At 34.2% G+C, this 22,766-nt stretch overlaps 2 protein-coding genes across 2 annotated transcripts; one reads left to right on the top strand and one right to left on the bottom strand.

The window, feature by feature from the left end:
* Nucleotides 1-321: 321 nt before the first annotated feature.
* On the bottom strand, nucleotides 322-10,647 carry LOC132549809 (transcriptional adapter 1-like). The gene is made up of 10 exons (XM_060213781.1): nucleotides 10,577-10,647; nucleotides 6,206-6,242; nucleotides 5,696-5,750; nucleotides 5,263-5,328; nucleotides 4,727-4,839; nucleotides 3,794-3,863; nucleotides 3,204-3,334; nucleotides 2,073-2,221; nucleotides 1,540-1,696; nucleotides 322-1,398 (listed from the first exon to the last, which is right to left on the bottom strand). The coding sequence occupies exons 1-10, from the start codon at nucleotides 10,645-10,647 to the stop codon at nucleotides 523-525; spliced, it is 1,725 nt and encodes a 574-aa protein (XP_060069764.1). The 3' UTR covers nucleotides 322-522.
* A 301-nt stretch (nucleotides 10,648-10,948) lies between these two features.
* LOC132549849 (surfeit locus protein 4-like) lies at nucleotides 10,949-16,247 on the top strand. Its single transcript, XM_060213825.1, has 4 exons — nucleotides 10,949-11,082; nucleotides 12,054-12,317; nucleotides 12,696-12,739; nucleotides 13,071-16,247. The coding sequence occupies exons 1-4, from the start codon at nucleotides 11,032-11,034 to the stop codon at nucleotides 13,522-13,524; spliced, it is 813 nt and encodes a 270-aa protein (XP_060069808.1). The 5' UTR covers nucleotides 10,949-11,031; the 3' UTR covers nucleotides 13,525-16,247.
* Nucleotides 16,248-22,766: the final 6,519 nt, after the last annotated feature.

Here is a 22,766-nt window from a genome sequence, read left to right as displayed (position 1 = left end):
AGCCATTTTGTTTCTATGATGAATCACAAAATAAAAAGGCCACCAAATGACAATCATGACAATCCTTCCAGTACATTTTAAGAAATAACAATCTATTTGTCAACCATTTTGATTGTCTGATCAGTCTCAACATTAAAATGGCACTTGTATGGACCATGGAGTACCTTCATATTACCTTCCAAAAAGATCTATTCAGTACTTCTCAAGAAAAAAAGATAAACTTTCGTTGTCAAAATTTCCAAGATGCATTAACAGTGCATTCTCATTTCAAATCAAGAATACATAAGTCTCCAATTTATGTAACACTTTTTTCTCTTCCAATCACTTCACAGATTGTTACCAAAATTTCGCCTGCATAATTACTTTAAATAAAATTTCAGCACTTAAATGAACATTTGTTATCTAAGAAAGTTTAACAATCTCAAAATTACATACATAAAAAAAACTTCCCATTCATATCACTTTGAAATTCTTACCTGAATAGAAAATCATACTGAATAAAACAAAACTGTTCAATGAACATCAAGTATTATCTGGAAACTTAACAGAAAAAAAGTCAGCCAGACTTTGATCAAGTGATGTCTGCCTTGTCAAATTAGGTCCACTGGAGAAGTGACCAGACAGTTGCTGGTCAAGAAAATTGTCATCCACAAGGTCCAATGGATCATCAGATGCTGTGAGTTGATTGTTAGCCACTTGGTGATTTCCTAAATGTTGTATGGAATGACCGGTCTTGTGCGGACCACCTGGAGTGTCTGTTCTACTCATCACAGAGTAGTGGCTAGATTGTTCTGATTTTAAACCCGTAAAACCACTGGTTAGCTGCTGAGCCAGAAGCTGTCCTGGTATGGTTGGAGGCTCTGTCTTAAGATTGGCTTCAGCTAACTGGTCTGCCCTAAGCTGTCCTGAATGCTCAGAATTGACATGTACAGGTGACATATGTTCAGATTTGATTTGCACCGTGGAAGGATTCTCCATTTTCTGGTACTGTCCAGAGGATTTGTGCTCTCCACTATTCTGTGATACAGGTTGGTTTTCCGATTTGTAATGTTCTGATTTCAACAGTTCTGATTTGACATTTTCTGATTTGACTTGTTCTGAATGATGATGCCCAGAAGACTCCTTGTGGTGCCCTGAGTGGTGTTCAGATCTATGGTGATGGTGATGATGATGATGGTGGTGGTGATGATGTTTGCTATGGTGGTGTTTTGATGTGTGATGGCCACTGGTTGTCTGGCTACTAGATGTGGGCGTGGACATCTGTCGCTTTATCGCCATCTCCTGCGTGTGTATAATATCCTGATTGATCTCCTCGTGGCACGGATGCCACAGACGATGGATAACCTTCTCCATAGCCACAGAGTAGACAGTGTGAGAGGGAATAGCACTTTTGTAAAGCTGAAAAATAAACAGAAATAATCAGAAGAGTCATTGTTGTCAAAAGTAAGGTTCAGAATCATTTTGAGCAACTGATGATGTAAACAACTTTTACATCAAATGAACAAGATTAAATCATATGAAATTTATCAAAAGCACTACCTGTAAAGACTGGACAAGATCAAAAAGTGACACAGGCCCTTTGAACACTGGCTGATTGGCTGTGGCCAGCTGTTCTGCAGCTGCCCCCTCTCCAATTTCTAGTGGCGACTTCCGACTGGGAATATGGTTACCTGTCTGTGATATCATTGTTGCCTCACTGAAATAAATGTATCAAAAGGATATAAAATCATTGGTTTGATCGTCATCAAACACAGACATCTGATAATTAAGGATGAACTCCTCTGAGAAGTAGAAAAATTCCTGTATTAAACTTTTTTCTGACAAGAATTTTTTGAAAGATTTCATTTTAAAAAGTTGATTAAAATCAGAAAAATCAATATGTTGCTCCACTTCCGTTTCCGTCACATGCCTCAGAATATTTGTAACAGGTAATAATTATATATTCCTATTAAAGCTTAATCAATGATTTAGAAATGATAGACAATAGCACTAAGTCCTATCTTTGGTCTGGAAAGGAAACATTTTCTGTATTTCAATTTATGGTATTTGTACCATATTTGTATAAAACCTACCTTTCTGTATTTTCATCTTCAATCAAATTTGCATGTCTCAAGTATGGATTTTTTACTTGTGTGCCAACAGCAAATCGAAACTTTTTCTCTCTGAGCTTGTACCCACTCCTTTGAGACAGAACTATTGAAATCAAATTTTTCAGTGTGTTCTGGAAAAGAACAAATTTAAGCTGTTGCTCAATTTCATCACAATACAAACACATGTAAAATGTTGAACAATTCTTAAGGTGAGTTTAACAAGAAAATCTTTCTTAAAAACATTGCATAAAATATACATGTCAGTTTAAAACAAGCTATTCCAAAGTGATCTTAAATAGGGTTTAGACATATTGTTACAAAATGTAATTTCAATATTAGTGTATATCAGATACAAAAATCAGTAATCTCAACTGACTGGTTGTAGGATTGATTTTGTCAATATGTAACATCTGGTAGACTGGGTGTGATTATGAATGCATACAGATATTTCCTAACTGTATTTACAGTGGACAGCACTGACACCTACTTCTCCCGGTTAACAAGTATTAGGCAGTTTAATGGCAGTCTAATAAACTGAAGTCCACCCTGATAAGAAACTCAACCAATGGGGCATTAGATCGTGGCATTTTTTTGACAAGATCATACAGAATAGGGATAAAAGGAGGGGAGTTTTTGGGGTATGGGATAGAGCCCTAGGGACAGAGCCCTATGGACAGACAGAGAGAGAGCCCGAAAGATAGAGCCCTAGGGACAGACAGACAGAGAGAGCCCTATGGACAGACAGAAAGACAGAGCTCACTAGCCCAATGGAGACAAAGAGAGGGGGAGCTTACTCGCCCCATGGACAGAGAGGTTACACCATGATGAACAGTATGAGGAGTGAGTATTTCATTGTATACATTAAAAGTACTGTTTTTATACAAGGACAGTTCTGATACGAGACACAACGCGAAGTACTAGTATGAGTATATGAACTCTGAATGTTGATGAGATGTTCCTTTTGTACATGTAAAATTATTATCATTCAACAATTAATAAATATAGTTATTACCAACAAGTATGTGTGTTTACACCTACTGTGTTACACATGTGGTATCAAAACCTGTATATTGCTGCATCTTGAAAGTGTTTTCAGTTGACAGACAATCATACCTCAATGGACTGCATCACCAGTCTGACTGCCATGTCAGAAACATCGTCAAGACCAGATTCCCAAGCACACACTAACATACGTCCATGTACCATTGTGATATCTGGTAGGGATAGCTCTCGTGCAGCAAACACTGAAATAAAGAAAGTAACATTTCCCTTAAAATACATGTATATAACATTATTAGTAAAATCTGTCATACACATTATTTCAAAATATTTTTTCATACCCATAGAATAAATTTGTAATCAATATATCTAGAATTTGTTTTTAAGTATTTCAAACATTCTTTCAGTCTAAAAATGAAAGCTTAGTCTTAGCAAGTGTCATTATTAAAACTACTTTTGGGTTTAAAATAATTTCCTTGTTATTGACCACATCAGTAAATAGCTTTTAGTTGAAAATTTTGTATGGTTAACAGTATGTTGTAAAAGTTACATGGCTTTAAGTAATAACTTGTGAGCACAAATATATACCAAAAGTGATAATGTGAAAATGTCTTGATAAGAATCTGACCTGATCTATTCCTAAATTGTATAATACAAAAATGTATACATTCTCAGATTTAGCAAATTCAGCCTTTCTATCTTACCAATGTCTTCTGCTCCTTTGAAGTTGACCTCTGGAGCATGAGCTACTGGGTTAGCGGGCACAAATCTTTGCTGTTGGTAAAACCAATAAAGAGAAATAAAGTAATATAATCTCACTACTTCATTTTCATATTTCAGAACAGAATATTTCTTTATCACTTAAAACAGAAAACAGTACATGAAGAGTGAAAGTTCTATGGAGGATTTCAATAAATATTTCTGATGTGAGGAGTGGATTTCAATAACAATCCTGATGTGAGGAGTACAAATTTTATGGTGGATTTCAAATACTATTATTAATGAGAAGATTACAAGTTCAATGACAGATTTAAAAAATATTGCGGAATAAATTGTAAAATCATCAAATTGCCATAAAACATTTTTTCATTGTCTATCATTCATGAAAGGCATATACAGGAACTGATGTTGAATTGTGAAACATGCATCTGTCCCTATGTGATGCTTGCTAAGAAAAACAAATATGAAATACTGTAAAAACATCTAAACATCTGAGACTAAGGCACTGTTTTCACTTTCTCAGACCAGCAAAGTGTGTTCTGAGAGAAAAACAGTATTAGAGCAATATGAAAACTCTGACAATGACCTAAAAATACTGTAGGTAAAATATAGTGAAACATTTTAGTGAATATTGAAAGGTAATAATTTCCAAGTCAAATGTTTAATTGACCTACAACTAACACAGCAGTGAAGTACTGCCAAAGATGAATGCACTGGTCAAATTTCATGACTTAATAAATAATACTCAGTTCATGAGAAAATTAAATTCATGTTTCAGATGGATTTAAAGACAGACAAATGGAGAGATTGGGACAAACGCTTAATGACCCTCTACTCTTATGTGGGGGCATAAAAACCTCAATTCTTTAGGACTTGACAGTCACAAACAAATAAATGTGGATGTCAAATTAACTTACCTGGAATGTGCTACGAGAACTAGGAGGTCGTTTCCGAAACTTTTGTCTGAGTGGTTTGGACTGTTTGGAAGGATCACTGGAGGTTTTACCAAGTAAACTGCCATCTTTGGGAACTGTAACCATATATGTACAGTTGTAGTTAGAACCAAAGTAAAAATTATTGAAAATAAATTGTATCAAAAAAAAAAAAAAAAAATGAAATACAACTTCCAGAAAGGTCTCCACATTTTTTAATACACATAATACTGTGTGGTTACAAAAATTGGGGATATAGAACTTATATATATTTCAGTTTAAAAATAAATATCAATAAATTACGTGATAAATAAGGATATACATATAGAACCAATTTTTAACTGCTATATGTATCGACAGAATTACCAATTCTTCACAGCATTTCAATTGATATTTATACATTTGCAGGTTATCAAGATCTTTCAAAATGCTACATTTAATTTATTGATAGTAATACTTTTAAAATTAGATATCATCCAGTTAAAAAACTTCTTTACAATCCATTATTATACAACACATACCTAATGATGAACTCAGAGTTTGGCAGCGAGCCATGATGGCCAAGAGAAACTCATTATGAAGATTGACTGAATAAAAGAAAAATGAAAAAATTGTTTAATATTCCTCATCTATATTTCATAGATAATCTTTAAATGGGTTTCAGGTCCTTGAATTTCTTCAGTTTATGAATCAGTGATTTCTTTTTATAAGCCTTTTGTTCATGCATCAATGATTGATTTTTATTTTAGAAGACTTCAGTTCATGCATCAATGATTTCTGTTTATCAGAAAATATATGTTTTAGCAATTTCATTATTTAAAGGTAAATACTTCAATGTCTTTACATGATTTAATATCATTACTATTGACAGTCTTGCAAATAAATGTAACATCAGATAAATGAAATGTGGAAACATGTAATATATCCTTGAATGAAAAATACAGTAAAATTTACCTGCATCATCTGACAAAAGACGACGAGCTTCCAAATCAAAATCTTCCTTGGAAATCTGCAAAAGAAATTTGTTTGATGTTCAAAAATACTTCTTCTGATATAAATTGTACGTAAATCAGCTGTCACTATCGAGTTATATACAGCAAACAACCACTTTTGCATAGCCCTGTAAGGAGATATTGAAGATATATTTAACATGAGATGATGGGCTCTCAGCCTCTGTATCCATAAATACACAGATTCTCTGATAGGTAAATAAGACCATCTAATCCTCATCCTTTGAGATAGAAGTTAGCATTTCATTGGTGATTCAAAATAATTTGTGCAGTATAATCACATTTAAAATCTTAATCCAGATTAAGACAATAGCCAGCAGTTACCAAGTGAGGGATATCTATTTATAAGGGACTACTTATATTTCTATACATGACAGATATTAAAAACTTTTCCAGACATATGAAACATCCAAATACTGCAATCAAAGTTCATGAAAACAAGAAGAAAACTTACTTTCTGCTTGAACCATGACTTGAGGTTTTGTAGATATCTGTAAACAAATCAAAACACAAATCACAACAAGCAAATCACTAATTCTTAATTCTAAAAGGTCAACTTATCCCTTTTTCCTTATTAACTAAATCAAGGGTTTATCATCAAGGTCACTTCATCTTATCCAACAATAAAAGAGATGCATTTATTTAACAAAAACTTTTGCTAAATGTACATGTAATGGATATGTAAAAGGAGAATAGAAATTTACCAACTGGATTCATTCCAATGATACAAGACTCATAGTATTAATCAGACAGATCATCCAATCCAGCTACCTGAACGAAGTGGTAATTAAGTCTAATCAACTATATATAGCTTTTCTTTTCTATCCCTTCCATTAAAATATTTTTCAAAATGTCAATTCTCTTCACAACCTTCTGTGTGTTCATTTACTTCAAGCAAAATGTAAGGAGGAGATTGAAAGATTAGATTCCAAGATATATAAAGGTTAAAAAGACAATCTAACCAAATAAGTTATCTGTTTGAATATCTGCTATCAAACTAATTTCATTTCCAATGAAGTGTATGTGTGGTTTATCACACCAAAATAATCATCTTTGCTTTGGGTGGGATGTTTTGTTCATTATCACTCAACAATCACCATATAGCTTACTATATACAAGAACCTTTTACTTCATCGTCCATCAAACAACCTTTCACCACCTTTTTGTGATGAGCATTTCACAAATAAATACCTCATTTATTGAATGCTTAAATTTTAATTTAAACAAATTTGTGATCAAGTCCAGTGTATTCTATCCATCAAGATGTGTGTTGTATATATAGCTTTTATTAGCCTATAATTTGTTGTTATAATAATCAATACTGAATTTTAAATATCTTTCATAAAATATCACTTGTATTATATAAATACATTTAATTCATAGCTTGCTGCATATATTTTCAAGGTTTTACTTTCCACATTTTTAGTTTGGATACAGCATGTTCCTTTTTTATTCTTTATAATGTAATTTGTCTTTTGATCTGATGTTGTGGAGTCTGAGGGGCTATATCATCAAGACATCGATTTTGGACTGCTATGTATTTCGAAATGGCCAATTTATCAAACCATATCACTTAAATGATTGACCTACTTGATCTTGCACATGGGCAATTTTGGTTGCTATAATATGTTAGACTTCCAGAAATGATAAATATTTGTGAATAAAACCCTCCACCATAAATTTTTCAGAATATATTTTTTTAGCAAATTTGTGTAATTTTTTCTTGACACACATTTTTAAATGTCAAACATCAAAACTCCCAGATATGATGATATAACTAATCAATCCATCCTCGAATGCCAGTGTTTTGATGTCGCCTGTCCAGTGAATGAAAATCAATCAGGAATAATAGGCCACGCCTTCTTGTAAAGTACAAACAAGGATGATCTTTAAGTAATCGCTTTTGATGACTCATTTCCAGTTTGAATTAACTAAGCAAATTGTGAAGCAACCTATGAGAAATTAACTTCATTTAAATTGTTTGTGTTGTAAAAAAGAAGTTTACCAAGAAAGACGGGTGGGTCATTAAGTGAAAACAAGCAAAAAATAAAAATTTGAATCAAACACTTTAGAAAAGGAACACACACCAACACAGATATCTGTCATTTCCACACCATTATTTTACTTTTATTTTTTTCCATCATCAGAATATCATTCTCATTCAAATGCTGATTTAACGTTATACATTTTTACTTCTGGGTCACTATAATCTATCTTAAGCATCTCTGTGATTTAGTAATGTCATCTAAAAACAGAAGGCACTTACAAAAATTCTGGTGTTTCACTGATGTTTTTAAATAAATCATATAGTATGAACATGTTTGAATTATTTAATGTATTTGTTTCGTGACAACTCGTTGACATAGCGTACCTATCGAGAAATGGTTCTTCAGGGGTCCAAAACGAATGCACCAAGGATATAATCCAACAACCATTTCTCTATCATTCTTTGTCCCTCTTAATGCCATCCCTTAATCATTGATGTCCGTTTACTTTTAGGCCATATTTCTGGTTGCAAACACTAAACAGACATCGACGATGTTACTTTCTTTAGTACAAATACTGCAGTTTCGAAGAGTATGTTTATAGCGAGCGCAGCAAGCGCTTTATGGTATTGTGTGTGTGTGTGATAATTCAACTCCAACAACCTGCCCATACGATCAACTTTAAACGGAAGTGTGGCAGGAACTTCATTACCCACAATACACTTGCCGCAGCACGCAATGAGAACTGCCGACCCGTTGAATGGATTAAAAATTATTTCGACCAACAAAATATCGTTTTAAGCTCTCATGTAGAAATGAAATCATACTAAAAGTCTTAAATATATCAGATGAATTTAACAAACGTATACTTTAATGGTTTGAAACGTATATAACAAATATCTCGTTGAAAAATTGCAATTTTAACCATTCAAGATTTGAGCTCGATTGTGCTCCGATGTACCTGATTTCCGGTTTAATGTTCGGGACCTTTCGTCACTTTCCGTAAACGAGACAATGTGTTTCTCGTTCACGGAAAGTGATGTAACGTCCCGATTTGACGAAAAACTCGCCCATCTCCTAACTATATTAATTCTGCAAGATGAGGATGGTCTTTCGATAACTAATTATGATAATGTTTTTGAATGTTTAGAAAATTTCCAGCAAACACTTATAAGGCACAATGATAAAATAACTATTAGTGGTGATTTTCTTTTTTTTGTGTGTGGGGGGGGGTCCAGAATAATGCAGTTTATGTAATATATTGTGGCTTTCATAAGAATTTTATTTAAACATATATATATTTATATTGATTTTCTTAATTACAATGTATAACAGAATAGTCTCAACAGGGTTTATAACTTTACCCTCTTTTTGCTAGCAGGAAAAGTAAAAATTGCTTAAAAAAAACGAAGGTTCTGAAGCACTTTATGATTTGTTAATGCACAGAAGGAAAACTCTCAATAGCAAAGAGAAAAGAAAACGGCGGGAGAGAACATTGTGATTTTAATAATGAAAACTTGTTAAATATATAAGCACCACCTTTACTAATCCGACTAAAACTATAATATATTGTCTTTCACCGTATTTTGACTAAATCCTTTCTTTTTTTACAGCAAAGATGATAGAAAGTCCTCTCTGCAATATCTGTAACTCTAAAAGGGAAACTCTTATGCATTTATTTTGAAGATCTTTTTATCAATTATTATAGTCTAGAGATGTTGTCAGTGACTTTTTTAATACATTTATTGTTACCATTGAAACCGATGACCCTCATCAAAATTTCTGTTTTTCTGGGCCAATACTCTGACATGGTAATTGCTCAAAACTGTTTACACTTAATAAGCTAGTAGTCTCTTTTGCTATGGGGAAGATTGTTATTTAAATACTTTTTCTGTTACCATGGAAACATAGGCCAAACCACAAAACTTTTTTTTCAAACCAGTTATCTTAAACCATTCAAGGTAATTACCCGATACTCAAAACATTGTACAGGCATCAAGCTAGTACTCTAGTAGAAGTTCTCTATTTCAATACTTTGTACAGGCATCAAGCTAGTACTTAAGTAGAAGTTCTCCATTTCAATACTTTGTATGGAACAATTAGAAATAACAAATAGAAATTAACTTGTTGTAATATTAATATATATATGATTGTGTGTTTTTCATTTAAACAGCTTCGCGAAGGGAAAGTGTCACATTTTGCGTTATCTTGTCGTCCTTGTTTTGTTCTTCTCTGTCTTCCTTTCTTGGTGTATGTTTGTATGTGCATGACTAACTTACATATGGAAACTTTGTTATTTCAACTTATCAAAATCACACTTGTTGTAAGCAAGAGAGGGGTCTAACTTTGGGAGGAAACCTGTATCCTTTCTATCCCTTCGGGGAATCGAACCCCGAATGGCTAGGTGATAGACAAGTGTGTTACAACTGTGCCACCAAACCACCGCCTGATCATGGTGATACAATGTTTTCTAGAAGAAGAAGATGTATTTCTGCTGATGATGATAATGATATATTGGTACATTTGTAAGTGTCGATGTTTTGTTCAAATCTTGCGAAATATACAACAAATTAAAAAAAAAAACTCGCTTCAGTGCAAACATGGATCAGGCTGTTCAAAATGTGCACTTTCTTGACCAACTTGCGCTCGTTTTTAGGCAGTGCCTACTTCATATTAGTGGAATAGTGGATTGTTTACTTTCCAGATACGGATGCCTGTGCCTTTTCATGCTTTGTGTTATTTAGAGCTGGTGAGTCAGACGCTTTCAAAATGACACTATTACATATCTTATCTTAAAGAAAAAAAAGCAATTCCACCTGGTCTGATTGATGAATACTTACACTTTCATATTGTCGCCTAAAGATTCTTGTAAATTCTTTTTGGCCGCATTGAGATCGCAGGCGGCCGCCATCTTTAATAAACACAATTGTTATCGAACCTACCGGATGTGAATTTCCTCTCTCCAACAGAGGGCATTTGTTTTTGGACGTGGCAGGCTGTTCCAATTAACAACGTAACTCCTTCTACTGATGTTATAATAAATTGAGGACGTTGGAAATTTAAAGGAACAAATAACACATTTTAGCTAAATTTGTTATGAGTAATATTTTTTCCAATATGAAGAAATGAGGAAGTGTATACATATTTGCTGTTACCATTCGAAATTCCTTTTAAATATTTTTTCCCAGCGAGGGAGTAATAATTATTGTGTTAACAGCATTAAATTTCATATTTCCGGTTCTGGTCCACACCGGGGTACGTGGCTTCAAATTGCAGGCACCTCGCCGAAGCCAAAATGCCTCAACAAAGTGAATTGATGGATAAAGCAGAAGATGTTGTAGACCAGGTAAACAACAACAACTGTATAGACCTGTTTTTCAGGGGTTCAATGTGATTGTAAGACCGAAAATAGATTCTTATCAAACAGAAAGTATGTTCTCTGTAACAGGTTAGTCTCAATCATTGCAGCTACAGCATCTCCATCAATGGTTTAAGTGATAACATATATCTACCCCATTCTCTCTCACTCTCTCTTTGTTAAAATTCATGATTGATGTTTATGGATGTTATGATAGAATGGATTTGAGCGTTATGATAGAATGGGTTTGAGCGTTTGAAGCATTGAAGTATGAAGTGGTTAGTTGTAGATTTGTACACGTTTTGTAGTGTCATATGGTTGTTCACACCATACGTCAGAACGCGAGGTGCAGTATGGACAGAAAATATATTACTGCAGATGTTTATACAAAGTGTACATCTTTTGTAAATCATGGCAAGCATTTAAATATATATTACTGAAATTGAGATTTGGATAAAATACATATGCAACGTTTTACAAAATTATCTCTGTTTAATACACTTGTGAGAGCTGTAATTATATAAGATTAATACTGCACTAAATATGTAACCCTCGTTAAAGAGTTTGATTATTATTATACCAAATTGTAAACACAAGTTAGAAACTAGTTCCAGAATCTACAAAGCAATCAAAATGTTGTGATTCATCAGAAAGAGTTGTTTTCCTTTCACCAAGTATTTTATCGCACTGCAGACTATAAGTATTAGATTTTTTCCATATACACATATTATTCACAGGATGCTACAATAAAAATGTAACCTTTTTGAAAAGTTTTTGCATCCCTAGATTTAATAATCTGCCATAATATGACTCCTAGTTCTTGTTTTATCTACATTTAACATTAAAGGGATAATTCTAAACAAAAGTGGCATTTAATTAACTAGTACCAAACTAAGTTGTTTTTACAATTGATTAAAATTATGATATCAATAGTCATGCATATATTTTTCTTTTTTCAGATTTTGAGGAAGAGTAAACATGTTCTTCCACATGTAGCTAGATTCTGTTTGATAGGAACATTTTTGGAGGATGGCATCCGAATGTGGTCACAGTGGAGTGAGCAACGGGATTACATGAATTCAACATGGGGTTGTGGGTGGTACCTGGCCACACTTTTTGTATTAGTTAATCTTATAGGCCAGTTAGGAGGCTGTGTCATGGTACTAAGTCGACAGAAGGTTCCCATTGCCTGTGGCATACTCTTCTCAATTATAGCTTTACAGGTAATTTAAACATTTTGAGGTCCTGTATATGTTTTAAATTTGTTCCGGCAAGCACTTTTTTCAAACTGCCGCATACGTACAAGTGTTTTGAGATGGTTCATTTCATACTGTAAATATACATTTTGTTTTAGCAAGTTTGAGCACATTATAAAAAAAAAAGCAATACAATCATTATTTAGCACAAAACTTTCGGCATAATGAGTGCTTAATTTAGTTCTTCACAAAAATACAATAGTTAAAATTCTGTCAAACATATCAAAGGAGAAATAAGTTCAGATGGCCAGCATACATATTTAAATAACCAATCTCAAACAAACCCTACCTGATGCTTTAATAATAATCAGTTTAAATTATTAGCTCTATTTTGATTGTTTTCAGACTGTTGCCTATAGCATTCTTTGGGATATAAAGTTTCTCCTTAGGTAAGTTATGAGTTATCTTTTAATTGTTGATTTTATTTACGTTGTTCACATAGATTGAGGAAAAGCTCATTTTCTCTGTAAAATGTCACAGTATGACAGAAATTCTGTTAAGTATTGTTAATGGATCAATACTTAACACAAAATGTATACAGAATATGGATTCAATATGATCAAATCAGATAATACCCGCAGACTCAGTCCTTACAGATAAGAGTCAAAACTACTGCATAGGTATCAAATGAGGTTTTGTTTGGCTAATTGGACTGAAAGATGATCACTTGGCAGAGGAACTTATTGCTCTGAATTTCTAAATCGTCTTTTTCTATTTCAGAAATTTGGCCTTGGCTGGAGGAGTACTACTTTTATTAGCAGAAGATCGTGCAGAAGGCAAAAGCCTATTTGCAGGCCTTCCATCACTCGGAGAAAATAACCCGAAACAGTACATGCAGCTCAGTGGTCGCATTCTCCTTGTGCTTATGTTCTTAACCCTCTTACGTTTAGAACTTGACTTCTTTCAAATGATACAGAACTTGGTTGGTACAGCATTAATTCTCCTTATTGCCGTTGGCTTCAAAACAAAGTTGTCTGCCCTTGTTTTAGTTGTATGGTTGACATTGCTGAACTTGTATTTCAATGCTTGGTGGAACGTCCCTTCCTACAAACCAATGAGAGACTTTCTGAAATACGATTTTTTCCAGACACTCTCTGTCATCGGGGGTTTGTTGTTGGTGGTAGCTTATGGTCCAGGAGGTGTCAGCATGGATGAGCACAAGAAGAAATGGTGATGGAAGTTGTCTTACTCATACTGTGCAAAACTTTCAAACTAAGTACGAATCAAGATAAACACGGCAAAGCTTTTTCAGGCAAGAATCAATATACATTTCTAGTCTCAGGGTTGGACTCAAAAAAAGTAAAGTTTAATCATTATGTGTATGTTAGTAATTATAAGGGGTGGGAAAGGGCACATTCTGGCAAGTGGAGCCCATATCTGGGCAAGAGAAAATAATATGCTCTTGATATAGTAATAGGATTGCTGTATGATTCATACAAAAAATACCAGTTTTCAGGCACAAAAGTGTGGTTATCTCTGCAAATAATACATCTTTGGTTTTGCAGGAATCTTTATAGGAATTTGTAATTCCTATTTTCTTTTGTTATTAATTGCTGGAATGTATTGATTAGTGAAAGGGAAACATCAGTCCTACTATTTTTTTTCTTGGATGTAAAGAACATTTTTGTAATAAGCTTGACAGAAGTTTTTGGTTGTTATGCCAATTTAATCCAGATATGGTGCAGCTGTAGCATTTTTTTTATGTTAAAATGGGCTCTACAAGGCCAGTTCAGCTAGAATATGCAGAGTTGCTTCCGCCAAGCTGTATTCAGCTTTCCATCTTTGAGTCACGACAGTTTCCTAATAAAATTCATTCTGTCATATGTATTTTCTTTCTAATATATTGTATATATCAACTAGGTACATGTATAAGTAACTGACAGTAGATTCATATACTGTTGCAATCATTAATACAAATAGTAACCGGTATATTTAGTACACAAACTTATTTTTCAAATTTCACCCTTCAGTGTTTGATGTCAGAATTTATGTTTTCCTGATTGGAAATACTTGTGTTTAAGAAAGGTTTCATAGTGCTATTAGCAATGCAAGTGTCTGGGCATCTTTGAAATCTGAGGGTTTCTACTCTTTACCTGTAAGGTACATTTACAAATTTTCTTTGCACCTCCAGATAATGTTAAGGATAAAATCAAAGGCTCTGTATGTAAGTTGACTTGTCAGGACATGACTGCAGAAACATGCACACCTAGGATCTGTTTGATTAGTATAAAAGGAATCAAGCATTACTTCAAAAATCCAAGGTATTCTTAATTTTTGTTAACTTTTTTTATAGTTGGTAGAACGCCAGAATAATTAGGACTAGACTGAAGATAGCACAATTCTAATTTTTGATGGACTTAAATACATCCTATGATTGGTCATCTTTTAAAATTTCAACAAGACAAATGGCAATCCAGAAGCTTTCAATTTCATCCCAACGTTTTCCATAATTAGTGTATGGTAACTAGAGTAGAACTCTTTAATTTCTGAGATGGTGTTTGGGAAACTAGTTTTCTTCCAGTATCAGTATACCTAGTCCAAGTTACCGATAGATTTACTACCAGCATTGAGACCTGGTAGAAAGATTTCCACAAGGAATGTTCAATATTTCATAGAACACCTTATATTGTATAATTAATATAGGACAGATGCCTAACACATTTCAGTTGTTTGCTTTATTATTTTATTGTGAATACTTGTTAGCATTGTTGTAAATTTTTTCTTGTAATTTAAATGCAGATTCCTGTGAATTGAAAAAAAAAGAAATAGTTTACATTTCTCTTGCTGTACAAGTTGTATGTCTCAGCAGACCGGGGAAATTTTACTTGTTTCATTCAGACATTATTATTTACCAGGTAAGATCAATATATAGATTAAATAGGGACAATTATGGACAATTGAATGTTTAGAAAATACTTAAATTATTGAATGAAGTGTTTATTATGGTCACACAACCTTGTTCAAGACTGAACATTCTTTCTTGCCATTTAGACTGATTTAAAAAAAAAAATCCCTAATTAATAGTATAAATTTAGCAAAGAATGATAATTAAAAGCTATATTAAGTACTAGAAAGACTGGATACATTGATAGTAATGTATGATCATCGTTTTTGTTGTTTTGCCTTGGTTTTTCTTTGTTAAAATATTTTTTTTTCAAAATGCACAATCTTTTGTTTGGTAGAGAGATTAACTATTAACCCGCCATGGAAGTTTCTAGCTTTAATTTTAATGTGAAGAAAGATGAATAGAAGTTGATTTTTTCTGCATGTGTAAGCCTTTATATTTTGGGTACAAGTACTGTTTAACTGCTTTTCACAGGCCTTTTTTTATTACATAAATGTGCGAGTTCATGACCAGATCCAAGAGCCAAATTGTGATGTACATTAGTAATTCTGTTTACTTGTTCTAGATGATAGATTTGGCATAGAGCTCACCCTGGCCAAGGTAGCAATCCACCTCACAATATCTTTAATTAGATTATGAAGTGACATTCACAGTGGTGTTACATCATAATTGAATTCAGCACATATTTAATATTCCACAAGTTTATTCTAAACACATTGAAATTATTTACTGTTTAATTTCATCTTTGTGGGATTACTGCTGAAATTTATCAAAAAAATCAATTATTCATATTTCATTTGAATTTCTTAGAATTTTAAGGTATATTGATGAGAGTTTTTGTTCGCTAATTTACAATGAACCAATCAGGATGAGCCTTATCCAACTTTGTCTACTGGAGTTGTGTAGTTGTATGTACTACTGTTGATGAAAGTGACATGCATCATTCATAGTTTTGAACTGTGTTGTCATATATTCTGTTGTCATTTAACCTGTATAAAACATTGTGCATGAGAGGAAATAAAACAAAAAAAAAAGAATTTAGTAAAGAAATATTTGTCTTTTTGCACTTTTGATGTATAGAAGTGATGTTACTGGCCCAGTTTTACAATGAGCTGAATACTGATAAGGAGTGAATACTTAGTTGTTATTGGTAACAAAGAGGTTTGTACAACTGTACTATTAAATTTAACTTGGTTGCTGACCTCCAACTTTGATTAACAATTTCAAACTCACCAGAAGGCATTATCTACTTGACAAGTGTAAAAAAGTGAGATTTCTATTTATTGTTGTCAGGTCAGTGAATCATTGGTAACTTCAACGAATAAGGCAACACTGTAAATGGGATTTAAACACTCTCTTTAGTGCATCTAAAGAGATATACACTTTACTATAACTTAGGGGCCATCGAATTCAGTATTAAAATGTTGATACACGCTTTTATAAAAAATAAACCATGTACTCGGGAGTAGTGTCCCCTTTTGTATTTGGTGCCGTATTCCGCCAAGCGATACACCCATCTTGGCGATAACTCGAATTCAACACTGCTTTGCCACGTAAAACAGCGTTTGCACGTACACATACTGTATTTAAAAATGAAACGTCGAAAATTGTGTTGAAAAAGTGTTGAAAGATGACAGGCTTCTGGAATGGTTCAATGTGGTATGACATGAAGGCAAATAATTGCACGCTTTAATATCAGCCATCTGTTATTCTGTTCTGTCAATGAACCAAATCGGGCAAGATGACGGGTGGCCAGTGTGCCGTCAAGAAGCGCCTTCGATCCACTGGGACATGATCACCGAACATGGAGTATTAGGTCTATGCAAGGAGTCCCCAGGTCTGATGAAAGCTGCTCTTTACTTAGTCCGACCGAAAGCAGTCCGTGTTGGGGATGTTTTTTTCAGTTAACTGTAAGCTAAGTCTTCATGGGACTTTTAATGAACAGAAGTACCGTGATCAGATCCGTCGACCTTTAGTTGTTCCACATTTCCGATGCCTTCCATTGGCAGATCGGCCGATCCTAATGGATGACAATGTCAAACCACAAAGAGCCCTGTTAGTGCAAGACTGCTTCAAAACGAAATGATAGAGACGTTTTCATAGCATGCAATTTCACCACGCATGAGTCCATTTTGGCCTTTATGTGACTATCGGGCAAAAACTCCAAACTGGAGAATTACGGGCTGCATTGATTCAGATGCGACAAAAGTTTCCTTGTGTGGGACGGCAAGCATAAGAATTGTACCAGAAGCGTGGTGGCTAATACCCGATGTTTACATTATCATACCGAATATAACTTGTTAATTAGTTCATCTTCTTGATAAAGTAATATATTCTGGTGATTTGATGACGTATCTGTTAACAAGAGGCAATTAATTTTTTTCTTTAAACTTTGGGAATGCTTTTTTTGAGCACTTCTTTATTAGATTATTAAGAACTCCTGAAAATTTATTCTCCTATCGACTATGTATTGTTTCGTTAGATGTCTAAATCATTCCCATATATCCTGTCGTTGATTCTTTTTTCACACACGACGAATAAGATTAAGTCCAATATGATATATTGGTGGTCCAACTTATGAACAATAGGCTTAAGATAATTTGCAAATGTCAACATCCAAAATAGCTACCAATCCATCATCTTATTTCATTCAGTAAACAAGAATGAAATAAGGTGCCTTCGAATGATTTCGTGTATGAGAACAAATCATTGCAATCGTTTTGGGAAAATTGGCTATACAGAATTTGCATCGAGGAAGGCTGCTTGTTGGTAATATTTACCTATCTGGACAGTCACAGCCAAGCATCAACAGAAACCTATGAATGTAATTTTAAAGAAATCCTAATCTCAGAGAAAATGCAAAAAATTGCTTAATTTCCCAAAAACGGGATACCCGCCTGCCGGCAATGTTGTTTTTCCAATCAGCTTCAAAATTGATGAATCACAACTAAGGTGAGTCACGTTTGAAATTTTAAAAAAAGCCAACCAATTCTTCCAAAACAAATTGTTTGCTTTCTCCGTCAACAATCAGGGTCGTGACTGAAGCTGATGGTTACCTCACTGAACAGTATACGGGAGAGCCGTTGCTTGTCTTTGTGAGTATTACGTCTTGCCCAAGGACACGAGGTCAACACAGACTTGTTCGTTTCTAGGGTTCCTTGAGAACACAGGTTTAAGTTCCATTCGCCACCCACTGAGCTATCACAAGAAATGGCAAAACAAACTTCTAGTTCAAAAACCAAAGGTGGATGCTTGTCGGTCATGCTGTTATTTGGACAGTGCCACAACAATACATGAACAACTAGGGACCAGAGAATCTACATCTGAGAAACTGAAGATCACGTCTAATACTCGTGCTTCACATGCGTGAGGAATACAACAAATAGAATACTGATATGTCAATGCTCGGAATCTGAATTCAAACCAAGATTTTATGAAAGTGTGACAAAATGCTAACAAAGGAAATATTAACACAGAGACTCTTAGAATTAAGGAGTCCCGAAATGGCAAAGGTGTTTTAGCTGTGCCATCTGAATCTTGGTCAATTCAAGTAAGTAATGTAACAAAAACGGAATCACTAGTTTTACCTACCATCTAACGTGTGCAACTCATGTCGTACGCGCCGAAATTACGACATTTCCAAAATGGGATAAATTGACGACCGTAAAACTTTCCCATAGGTCAGTAAAATGAGTCGATATCTTGCACAAAAATCGTGATATTTGGAACAAGTCAGTAACTTGTAAAAATAGTTTGAAGGAGAAATATACTGTCCAGAAATGTAAAATTCACAAAAGGGAAATTGAAATCGGCAGGCTTATCTTAAAACTTTCAGGAAAAAGTGGAGGTAAGCGGAAGATGTAGTCAGTCGTATCCTTTGTTTCCAGTTCTGTGGATGAATTATAGCAATTAAAATCTAAGATGGCTGCTTGTCGGTCATTTTGTCTCACAAAATTGAACAGCCATAGTTAATTAAATTACCGGGGAGAAATTCAGAAAAAAAGGAGAAAAATTAAGAATGATCCATACAATACAATGAAAATATCAACATGTCAACATAATTATAATCCAAACTTGGACTCACAAAATCAAGAATAAACTATGAACAAAAGAAAGATTTACCAGGTGTCCGGAAGTGTATGCGTCTTCTGCTTCATCGACGACATCCATTATGGTCAATTCAAGTATGTAAATGTCACGTTATCAAGCGAGAACAAATGGTGTAACAAACAGACAACTAAAATTTTTTTTTTTACTTCTAAAACTCCAGATACATTCATCAGAAGATAAACCACCTTCGTCACTGGTCCGTTGTGTGACCTTAGGCAATTAATGTTATCGTTTTTCATTTGAACATTTGTATACGACCATCTTCAGTTTTAAAAGTAACAGCAATGAACGGATATTGGTGAACTTTCATTTATGAGATAATTACTTTGTTACCTTTGTAAAAGCACAAAGTATGTACTTTTTGTTAAACACACGTGTAATAAAACTTGGCGGCTTTATTGATTGATGATCTCCATGTTATAATTGTGACATGGAGATATATATATAACAATGTGACGTCAACAAAGCGGAAATATCTATATAGAACAAGAACAGCGTCTGATTTTCTTTTCCAGTTTTAACAAGCTTTTTTTTAACGATTGTGCTATATAGCTTGGGCGTAGAGCAAATGAGCTCTGATCAAGGCCATTCTTTAAAATTCTTCTCCATATCTTTAAGTTGTCACGTCCTGCAGTGGGATGTTTAAGAACTTTCACGTTTATTTATATTAAATATCTAATCCAAATATAAAATTTCTTTACGGATATTTACTCAAACAAATTTGAAACAGTCTTGCTAGAAGGCCCCGTATAACTATCGTCGAGCACTTCAATCTTAAGAGATGATCGGATGTGTGTGGTCCGATCGAACCCAGGACAGACTTCCAATAAGGGAATTTGAATCATGGATCATTATGTGTTGTTGTGTCTTCGGGCACATCTACTCACAGGATCAGACGTTATATGTATGATAGAGAGGTCCAGAGGATAGTACAGAGTCTGCTTGAAAGTTTTGGCATTGATGTTGATTTGCTATGTAACACCACGGATCATTATACTTATCTATGTAGGTAACAGGCCACATCTCGGGTTTCTACAGTTACATTTTTATCACCATTTCTAGAAAAGCACACTCTATGGATCATTCTCAATTTTATTTGGTAGTTTCCCTCGACCCCTGGCTGTTTTGGAACTAATCGAATAAAATAAGATGACCATCCTTGATTTTGAATGGTTGTTTTTTTTTATTTGTATTTTTGAGAATAATTAGGTCCCGATTGGTCTCTAGTTTTTTTTTTTTTTTTTTAACCTGATTGAGGAAAACAATCTCTTAGTGGCAGCCATCTTGGATTTTGACAGCAATGGTTTGTAATCACTATATCTGGAGAAATACTGTATACACTATTCTCATATTCACGAGTATTATGGATTTCAGGACCTGGATTTTGTCTTGCTCACAGTGTTATACCTGACGGTGTCATTTCGAGAGCATCATATAATAACACAGATTCCTCGATAAATAACAGATCTGGCCCCACTTGTATAAAACATCTTAACTTGAGATTTCCTCAAGTCGAGATTTTCCTCAGCTGATATCTCCTCAAAAACGGCTTGTATAAAATTTTCTCAAGGAACAGGAGGAAGGCATCGGCTAGGATGTCCTGAAATTCCTTGAGGAATTTTCATACAATATATTTTCAAGGAGTTATTAGCTGAGGAAAATCACAGGCACTCGAGGCCAGGATATTATTTTTTAAACATTGATTTTTGTTTTAGCACTCATGATTGACGTTATTTAAACGAAATATCAGCAGAATTCAAGTTTATGTGCCGGTTGACAAATCCGAGGTCCACGGTCATTAAAAATTTTAATGACCGTGGACCTCGGATTTGTCATCCGGCACATAAACTTGAATTCTGCTGATATTTCGTTTAAATAACGTCAGTCATGAGTGCTAAAACAAAAATCAATGTTTAAAAAATAATATCCTGGCCTCGAGTGCCTGTGGTTCACTTAGGAAAAAATACGCGGCTAAATACATCTTTCGAGGTTTAAGAATATTAAACGAGGTCCAATAGCTTTACCGGTCACATGAGTTACAATGTTTCTTTTAACACGTCATAGAAATGATTTTGTCAAAAAAGTAAGATAAATTTAACTACATTGTACTCAAAATGCAAATGTAAACTGTGCATAACATTAACTGCTGTCTGATGCTAAGGCTTCTAACCAAGTTTGAATTAAATGATATTACACTAAAAAATATAATTTTCCCATTTAAAATCTTCCATCCATAAACAGTGAAACTTCTTTGAAATTTCAGTCAAGTTGACTTTATGGTTTAGACCAATTTGTGTATCTAATCAAACTGTCATCTTAAACTTATTAATCTAACCAAGTTATAACTATTTCTAAAAGAAAATAGACAAATTATGTTGAATGTAATTTTCCTTTATACACAACAGACAACTTTACCCCTTCCCCTGGGGGAAATGTGAGACCCTTGGTTCATAAACTTACAAGACAGTTCCAACCATGTAGAGTATTTGGTTTCTATATTATATTGGTATCAAGAAGGTTTTTGAAATTTCACCAATTTTACACATTTTGGCCCCGTCAAATAGCCCCTCGGGGTCAGCCGATGCAAACATATGTACATTTCATCAAAGCGTCATCCTATACTAATAATTCTGTTAAACCTGAAACTATTTTCCAATGGAAACTTAACAAATTTTACTCAAAAATGTTATTTTCTTGTATAAACTGAGGAACTTTAACCCCATCCCAATGGGAAATGCGAAACAAGGGGTCATGAAATTTACAAGGTTGGTAAAGTATTTGAAAACTTTTTCATTTCTGAAGAATATTTGTTTCTACCTTACCTAGGATTCGAGAAGCTTTCAGAAGTTTCAATCAATTTCACCCTTTTTGGCACCGCCCCTCAGGCCCTTAGGTGTTTGGCACCATATGATTTATAAATTTTGTAAAATTTCATTGAAATCGGTCAAAAATGTTAAACGTTTACAACGCAAGACGCCGGACGAACGGCGATCGCAAAAGGTCACCCTCTAAAAATGCATCTGAAAGTAAGTTTTAGACCTCGATTAACTTTTTTTTTCTTGAAAAAATGTCCCTTTTCTGTCATCCGTCCGTTTTCCAAGTTTTCATTCATTGGGAATGCTTGGGAGTGGGAGTTACAATTTTGTAATAGCTAGGAAGGAGTAAGGAAAAACACCATGCCACCGCTGGGGTGTGGACTAGTGACCCTTCGGTCTCTATCGCCGAGGCTGCTACACTAACCCTCCTCAACATAGTCTTTGCCTCCGAAGACAACAACAATCCAGGTTCAGTATCTACAAGGAAGCATCTCATTCTCTTATATCTTCTACACTTGGAGTGGTCAACGGCACCAAATCTATAAAGTTTTCATTAAAAGGGTTACCGTTATTTTTTGCTATAAAATTGGGCTGGAATTCCTTTACTCGTTTGGCTTGGCAATAGGTTCATTCCGATTGATTTTA

Source organism: Ylistrum balloti, unplaced genomic scaffold (assembly GCF_031769215.1).
Source record: "Ylistrum balloti isolate Yb309-2 unplaced genomic scaffold, AGI_CSIRO_Ybal_v1 Utg370078, whole genome shotgun sequence".
NCBI lineage: Eukaryota > Metazoa > Mollusca > Bivalvia > Pectinida > Pectinidae > Ylistrum > Ylistrum balloti.
This window is presented reverse-complemented; position numbering and strand designations above follow the sequence as displayed.